Source organism: Seriola lalandi, unplaced genomic scaffold, assembly GCF_002814215.2.
Source record: "Seriola lalandi dorsalis isolate HSWRI2012SDOR001 ecotype SW California unplaced genomic scaffold, Sedor1 jcf7180002001090, whole genome shotgun sequence".
Classification (NCBI taxonomy): Eukaryota; Metazoa; Chordata; class Actinopteri; order Carangiformes; family Carangidae; genus Seriola; species Seriola lalandi.
Genome location: NW_019471749.1, coordinates 1 through 8,858, shown reverse-complemented (window position 1 = coordinate 8,858; position 8,858 = coordinate 1). Strand labels below are relative to the sequence as shown.

Sequence of the window (8,858 nt, the reverse complement as noted above, 5' to 3'; positions counted from 1 at the left end):
GAAGATGATCATATGAAGCAGTTGCTATTTGGGAAGTACCATTGATTTCCAAGTACAAGCAGACTTCTCTATCCATCCAGTGTGTGCCATGCTCCCACGGCATGGAGGCACATTCCTGGGAAGATTTGGTATGCTAAGTGGTTTTAGCAATCACCTATAAGTTACAGTAAATATAAGTATACAAACAAAATGAATAAAGTTGTAACATCTGTATATACATATTGTAGTTTGGAAAACAAAATGTCACAATTATGGGCTATTTCCCAAATGAATACCTACCGTATACAGAGTGGCAAAAGAAGCCCAAATTGAGCTTTTGATTCCTCTGTACTTGACAAAGACAGTTTGGGTGCGACATGTACTTTTCCTAATGTAATAATGATTTTTTTGACACTTTCACCTTCATCATTTAGCAGCCAGTGTAGAGGCAGACAGGAAACAAAGGCAGAGAGGCGTGACATGCAACTAAAGCGTCTCAAATCATGTAATCAAATCAGGGATGTTGTGGCTTTCAGGGATACCTCCATAATTTGTGTTTAACAGTGTTGCACAGTCACAGTATTTGGGAAACGGCACCTGGACAAGAAACATGTGACTGACACACTGGTGAGTTTAACCTCCCCATAAAAAGTGTTAGAAAAATGTAGTCATAGATTTATATGCATGACCAACATAATGTTAAGAGAAACACAATATGGAGTGAGCACCGCTGCACTGTCTGAAGGTTTTATTGTTTGCTCCACACTAACTGTTTTGGGACAGCTCTTAATATGGTCAACCCACCATGCAAATGCACAAATGGATCCAGATTGGACAGTGTCACATATCGCTGACTGCTCCCTCTCTGCTCTGCCAGGTTTGTCCTGAAATTCGTGGCATTCAGCTTAAATGAAAAAGCTTTGCTCTTGTCCTCTCCTCCAGTGTTTGTCTGGCCAGGAACCCCAATAGATTTCCATCTTATTAAAGCAAACATTATTATTTACCATCCAATCTTCTCCTGCGTTGTCCTTCAGACTGTTGCACTTGTTGACTTTGTCTAGCCACCTGTAATGTGCTGCTGTCTGGTGGCAGGATCATACTGACTGTTGACTGACTGGTGCTGTCATAATGAACAGCTGGAGATGATGATGAATTTGAAACATGCCTGTCAGTGTTAATCGATCAGGGGGATGTCATTTTGTCTTTTTTTTTCCTTTGGTTCTTCCAGTTACAGGAGAACTTTGAACTTATATCTTTACGACTTTTAAAGGATAACGCACTCATATTAATTTTCCATTAATTCCGCAGATCTTCAAGGAGCAGCTTAATACCCGGATTGTGCTGGTTGCCATGGAAACCTGGTCAGCTGACAACAAGTTCAACATTGACGACGACCCGATGGTGACCCTGAGGGAGTTCATGAAGTACAGAAAAGACTTCATCAAGGAGAAATGCGACTCTGTTCACCTCTTCTCGTAAGTCTGAATATCTAACAAGGATTTTCTTGTGTTCTTGGTGCTCAGCATCTTTTTTTATTAAATGCAGAACTTTCTCGTTTCATCAGAGGGACTCGCTTTCATAGCAGCTGGGGTGGAGCTTCCTACATGGGAGGAGTTTGCTCCCTCACTAAAGGAGGTGGGGTGAATGAGGTGAGTCCTTAACCACAAATTAATGATTTAAAATCCCCCAACATCCTGTCAGCAAGAACAATAATAGTTATTGTCAGTTGTCCATTAGAGAAGAATACATTATACACTATAGTTTCATTTTTGTAGCCATTTAGTTTGTTATTCCACTTCATATATCAGTCCAATTATTTAAAATTTTTACTTTAAAGGGAGATGCCTCTGTAAGCTCTTTTGTAACACAAGCTCTTCTCACCAGACTGATCTAATATTCCTTTTATTCTCTGGCTCCTGCTGTTTCTCTCTTTGGTCTCTGTCTCTCTCTCTGTCTTGTTTCATCAGTACGGGAAAACAGATGAGATGGCAATAACCCTCGCTCAGTCTCTTGGACAGAACATTGGCATCTTCTCTGACAAGAAGAGGATCCTCAATGGTACGTAGTTAAACCTTAATGTCTCTTGTTAATTTTATAACACACAATTTTTTTTTCAGCCTCCTCCTTGCAATAAAAAGATATTTATGCGTTTGTTTTGTCCAGGTGAATGCAAGTGTGATGATCGATGGTCAGGCTGTATCATGGATGATGTTGGGTAAGTTACTTTTAAATTACAATTTCTTCATCAAGACAGAAACGGTTCTTAAAGACACAATGATCCTCTTTCACAGATGCTGGTGACACAATATGTGTCATCAGTTTCTTGAACTAATTTTATGACGAAACTCCTACTGGGATCAAACCGTTGTCTGTTAAACTGTATTTGAATAGGATTTGTGGTTTGGAGTGGATATGCAGGCATTACTTTTTCATCAGTGTCATCACAGTTTTTCCCAAGAGTTGGATACAATGCTGTAGTTTGGCTTTAGTGCTAATATCACACTTTGTCCAAATCCCTGAAAAAATGTTTGTATATCCATGTGCTGTATTTATCTGATTTTTATTTTAAATGGATATCTGTTGTCACCAAACATTTGCATAAAATCTGACCTAAAAGTAGTTGACATTAAACACTCATCATGCCCTCTCCAAACTTGAGACTGTGGACAGTTTGCATTCAAAATCCGACCACAAATAAATGTGGCAACTAAAACTAATTTCCTGTGTATTTTGAGGTAATTAAAGGTTGACTTGATGTTAAAATCTGTATGAACTGGATAACCTAAATGTGGGTTAGCAGTAGATTATGTGGATCCCTAAAATTACTTCTAAATATTCTTTTATTCATCAGTATAAATATGCTGATATAAACATTTCCTTGCCCCGGAGTGTTATTGTAGTGCTGTAATGAACCACTAGGTGTCAGTGTGTGTTTATTTTCTGTATGGTATCATCTTGTTTATATAACTTCATTGGGCTCTTCGCAGTAGAAATGTTATATAATTTGATGCTTGCTAAGATTAGGAAATAAGTGTTAAATCAGTCTGTATGTTTCTTTGCTTGCTTGGCATTGTGCCACTGAGCATAAGGATGTGATTGGGTGTGTTGTGTGTGTGTGTAAGAGGCACTGTGATGTGTGTTCGTGTGTGTATACCCCTCTTCTTAAATACTTTTCACGTTCCCCCTCTATCCCGAATGGGACAGCAGGTGAGCAGAAGCTTGGCTAGAACGTTGCCTGTGCTGTTTTGAACCAACTGGCTGCCTCGGAGGGGTTGTCAGTCATCACAACCTTTCCCATTTCATCCAGCAGCACCAGCCACTGTGGCCCCAGCTTCTCTTTTGATTCAAATGATATGAACAAATACAGTTTGATGTCTCTTTATTGTACACTGGCTGTATTTTTCATTATCATTTTTTACGATTTCACTTTATGTGTATCCTTCAGTTTTTGGCCGATGTCACCGGCTGATCAACCTAGAAAATTTTATTAATTTGGTTATTCTGATTGTTAGGCTCCTTCTCCTTCCTGCCCTTTGAAAGTTAGGACTTCTCATCAGTTCCTTTCGTCCATGTCTAACCGATTGAAACAGTCTGCAATGTCATTCTCATCTTAGACCAATATTTGTCTACCTCATTTCCCTGTAACAACAGTACACTCCCTTGACACTCCCTGTCCAGATCCTGCTCTATTGGGTTACCATAATTAACCTGCTATGAGATCATGGGGTCACATGACAGAGGACAGGTCACTCTGTGCTCTTTTGAGCCTGTCCTCTGTGAATGGATCTGGCCCAGATCTGTATTCTCTAAAGTAAAGTCAATGGTATTTCAGACACTTGTATTCAATGAGCAACCTCAGTCATGTCCATTGACGAAAGTTTCTTTTTTCCCTCAGCACCTGCATGTCTGATCTACCTAACCTGACTACTACTAACTATTTTCACTTTTTTTTTCACAGGGTTTAGCTGTGTGTCTGTGTGAGAGTTGATTTGTTTGTTCATATAGAGTGTGTGTGTATTCATACGCAGTGTGTTTGTGGCAGCTTATTATGAGCATCTTAAATTCTAATTAAATTGAATATAAACTTGTCAGAGAGCGCAGTCCTTAGAGAAAAGAGATGCACAATTTATTTTTTGAATGTGCATAATGGTTGGGTTAGGATTCTGAATTGTTTTATATATTTTGTTTTGTTTCCTTTGTTTTCTTCTTGTGAAAGAATGGATGTTGCCATTATCAAACCAGGACAAAATATGTATTTAAAAGGCATAATTGGTGCAACATTACAAAACTAAATAGAACAGAGATGGTGGAGACATGAAGCACAGTTTGGCAGTAGCAGAGACAACTAAATGATAGTGGTCTGTGTGTATAAACACTGCCATGTCTTCTGATCGCCACTAAGGGGTGATGGGCTGAATGAGTGAGTGAAGGGAGAAAGAAATGATTTAAGATGTTAGTGCTACACACACTTTATGAAATGAATCTGTTTTACAGGCAAATAATTACAGCAGTATCTGTGTTTTAATCTTTTGGAATACATATTTTGATCCCTGTGTGTACTGTGAAATGAAAAAGTTTTTATCGTGGCTGAATATTAGTCCACATGGTAACTTCTTTTGCTGACCAGTGAACCATTCAAGCACGTTTCATCTTTGTCGCACCCCTTATTACTATTTAAAAAGAGATGAACACTACAAGATTTTGATAAGATTCAACCCTGGCGCAAATAAATCAAAGACGCAAAGCCCACAGACAGCTGGGACAACTTTAAACCTGATTCATTTTGGAAATCTTTCTCAGATATTGTAGTGTACTTCATCCACCATCAAAGCATCATTACTGTGTCCTTATACAACCATCATCTCTGTAGGTGGCTTCATTTAGTCACCTGACATATGAAGTAGCAACAACCTCTCACAGCCCCTGACTCTCACCGAGACTCACTGTTATTGCATTGTCTCCTGTGTCAGTCCTGATGACTATCCCAGCCACTCGAGTTAAACATGTGCCGGCAGCATAATCAACATTAAGCCTGACAGAGCAGCAGTGGATAATAATATTTAAGTGCTGCTCAGGTTTGGGTCGATATCATTAAAAGCATCAGAGTGAACACAGTGCATTTGATTGTAATGGACTTGGACAAATACTTCACATGCTAATTGGGCTCCAGATGGATGTATAATCAAGCTGTGCTTTATATTTTTACTGTAAGTGAACCAAAGCAATCAGATTGCACATTTAAGAGTTATTGTCACCATCAGTAGAGTTTGATTTCTGTTCTGAGAATCTCTGAAAATGTGATAAAAAAAAAATTGAGGTGATCCTTTTTAGGGGCACATAATCAAATGATAAATGCAATAACAGTTCAAAAGTGAATCATTCACAGTATTCGGGTTCACTTCCAGGACAAATTCACAATGCATCTTAGAGCCATCTACACTTGACAGATATCTCCATACGTGTTTTCACAGTCTTAGCTATACTGTCTATCTGCCTCCATGTTGTAGTAAGGATCTCCTCTGAACTGTGAGTATGGTAAACCTGTCATACAACATGAACTATTTTATGGTATGGTGTCTCCTGTAAGAAATACTAACTTTATTAAACCTGACAAATCTGCTTTGGTATTGCCTGTAGCCCTGAAATTAAATGTGAGGAATGAAAAGTCATTTTGTGTGGGTAAAAAGGTTTAAAACTACATTTTTCTTTCATGCCAGTTACTAAGCGTTTTGTCCTGTAGTGTCTTTTTGGGAGCAAGCCCTCTCGCTCTCAGTATTATCTGAGGGTCCTGCCTGGGCTATATCCACAGTAACTGCATAATATGGTTGTGTTGAACAGTTTCTACCTGCCCAAGAGGTTCTCCGACTGCAACGTGGAGGAGTTCCACAATTTCCTGAACAGCGGCGGAGGATCGTGTCTGTTCAACAAACCTCTGAAGGTAAGTCACACACACGCACCTATTTAAAGGAGTTTTTCTCAGTACTTTGAATGTTAATTCTGCCCTTTTCCCACTCAGCTGTTAGACCCTCCAGTCTGTGGAAACAGCTTCGTGGAGCCAGGAGAGGAGTGTGACTGTGGCAGCCCAGCGGTGAGTTTCAGTCCTGGAGATGTTTCCTAAAGGGTTAACTTGATAAATTTCCCAACAACAACAAAACCACCTTCTGTGTCATACATTGATGGGAGGTAATTTAAACTAATGAAGTGATTTCACTGGAGAAATCAAAGAGCTGTATAGTGTTAACAGCAATTGCCCCTGAACAACAACATTATGGTGGGGGAAGCATACACATTTAGAGCTACACAAAAGCAGCACTTAACTGCTAAAACGTCTTTGCAGCAACAGTGGGTTCTTGAAAAGGATGTTGCTAGAAATAAGAAACAGAATTTAATTCGTGAACAAGCGTGGGATATTTTGAGTCAGGGCAAAGGCTGGATTTAAAAACTTAACTCTTAAAGTCGATAAAAATCAATTAAAGGTATGTAAACAGTATTTTTATCTTTGTTTATTTCTGTCTGCATATCGAATAAACAAGTTTGGGTGTGTATAAGTATATGGATTTATTATATGGATAAGTATCTGTTTACATGTGTGTGTATGTTTGCAAGTTGAAATGCGTGTCAGGAAATGTACTCTTTGATGCAATAACACACTTAAGATACAATGGGAAGCTTTTTATTTTATTTCCTTTATTTTTTTTTTTAATTCATGTCTTATGTTTTTTCTCATCTTATTTGCGTGTTGTTCTAATTTTGTATGTACCCCTTTGACCTATGTGTAATAAGATAAAAAAGTGATTGCATGATAGTTTGTCTGAAGAGACCTCTGTTTGAATTGATTATATGAGATAAGATGATGATTTACGTGAAAGACAACTGGCATCAAAACAAGACCACTGAGAACAGTTTGTTTTGTCTTTTAGGAGTGTGCCAAAGAGGGGGATAACTGCTGCAAGAAGTGCACCCTGACTCAAGGCTCGAAGTGTAGCGATGGACTCTGCTGCAACAACTGTCAGGTACAAGAGGGTTCACAACTTTATATATATATTACCCAAAAGTTAAGTTACAGTTGGGACTGCCTATTAATGCTATTAAATCCTTTAATTTGAATTGCAGGCATATCCGATAAATATTGGGTAAACACAAATGTTTAGCACAGATGGTTTGGTGAAAGATGAAACATTACAATCACTCTCAGAGCCTGTGTAATCTTTATTGTTTGCTGCCGCAGATGGAGTTCACGGGAGTTGTGTGTCGAGATGCAGTGAACGACTGTGACATCCCAGAAAACTGCACAGGCAACTCCAGCCAGGTGAGCATGAGCTTCACTCACACAGTTTTCTGAAGCCGGAGCTCTGAATTTAATGATCAAAGTGTCACAGGAAACGCATGGCTCGTACAGAAGATCACAGCATCTCTGAAGTTTTGTTTGTTTGTTTTGCAGTGTCCACCAAATGTGCACAAGATGGATGGCTACACATGTGAAAAGGATCAGGTGAGATGTTTGACAGAGGTTATTGGGTTTTACTGTATTTTACATTTAAAAAAAAAAAGGCTGTACTGACAGGTGGCTTTTCTCTCTACAGGGTCGCTGCTTCAATGGAAGGTGTAAAACCAAAGACAGACAGTGCAAGTACATTTGGGGAGAGAGTAAGTCTAATATTCCTATGTAATAAACTTTTCAGAGATAAGCTTCTGCATTGTACATCTTGGAGTTGATTGTGTCCCGCTGCGTCTCCCTCAGAGGCAACAGCGGCTGACAAGTTCTGCTATGAGAAGCTCAACATTGAGGGGACAGAGAAAGGCAACTGTGGGAAGGACAAGGACACATGGATCCAGTGTAACAAACAGTAAGCCAGTCCTCTCTGTGAAGGTAAACTCTGGAATTCTGGGTTATTCTCTTCAGCTGACCTGTGGTTGCACCTTTTGTGTATCAGGGATGTTCACTGTGGATACCTGCTGTGCTCCAACATCTCACCTGCGCCGCGACTCGGAGAGCTGCAGGGAGGGCTGACCTCTTTCTCCGTAGCCCGACACAGCGCTTCTCTCGACTGCAGGTACACATCATTGAGGAAAAACACTCCCTGCAATACTCAAAGCCCAAACCAGCAGCCTAAAAAAAGACTGCTGGTTATGCATCTTCAACCTCTGGACTACTTTGTTCCCTGGTTCTTCTTTTTTTAGCAGTAAAAATACTGTACACAGCTTGGCAAAAGCAAACAGTATGAATTGAAATCAGAATGTTTACAGTGTTACTATAATTAAGTTTGAAATGAAATGACTCATCTAAAACATCATTGTTGGGTTTTGGTGTCAGTTGCTTGGGATGAGGAAGAACAGGCATCTTTCCAAACTCACTATTTCTCTAAATTCACCTGCCAAAAAAAAGCCTAACTGAATGTTCTCATCGATAGTTTTGTCGGTTCATAATTTCCATTATACTGGGGCATGGAGGAAATTACTGCATAGATGAAACTGGTCGAAGGACATTGGGTAAAATAAATTACACCCCAACAAAATAACTTTTGGGGTGCTCTCAACACATCAGATTGTTTGAACTCTCAGACAGTGGCCATGCAGGTCACATTTACCTTAACAGAAGATAATGTTTGCCATATGAAGAGATGTGTAAGTGACTCCGTCATATTTGTTGTTCAGTGGTGCTCATGTGCTGATCGATGGAGACACTGACCTGGGATACGTCGAGGATGGGACGGCCTGCGGGACGGACCGCATCTGTTTCAATCACAAATGTCTACCCATCCAACAGTTCAACTTCAGCACTTGCCCTGGGACCACTGACAAGACCATCTGCTCTGGACATGGGGTACACACATACACTCAGATGCGCACACACACACACACACACACACACACACACA

At 39.8% G+C, this 8,858-nt stretch overlaps 1 protein-coding gene across 1 annotated transcript; it reads left to right on the top strand.

The window, feature by feature from the left end:
- Window positions 1-543: 543 nt before the first annotated feature.
- Window positions 544-8,803, top strand: LOC111663612 (disintegrin and metalloproteinase domain-containing protein 22-like; the record flags this gene model as incomplete). Its single annotated transcript, XM_023417877.1, has 14 exons — window positions 544-606; window positions 1,288-1,454; window positions 1,544-1,628; window positions 1,947-2,037; window positions 2,143-2,194; window positions 5,818-5,917; window positions 5,996-6,067; window positions 6,900-6,992; window positions 7,208-7,288; window positions 7,421-7,471; window positions 7,563-7,626; window positions 7,721-7,826; window positions 7,914-8,033; window positions 8,635-8,803. Coding segments are annotated over 14 exons (1,314 nt in total), but the record flags the coding sequence as incomplete, so codon positions are not given.
- Window positions 8,804-8,858: the final 55 nt, after the last annotated feature.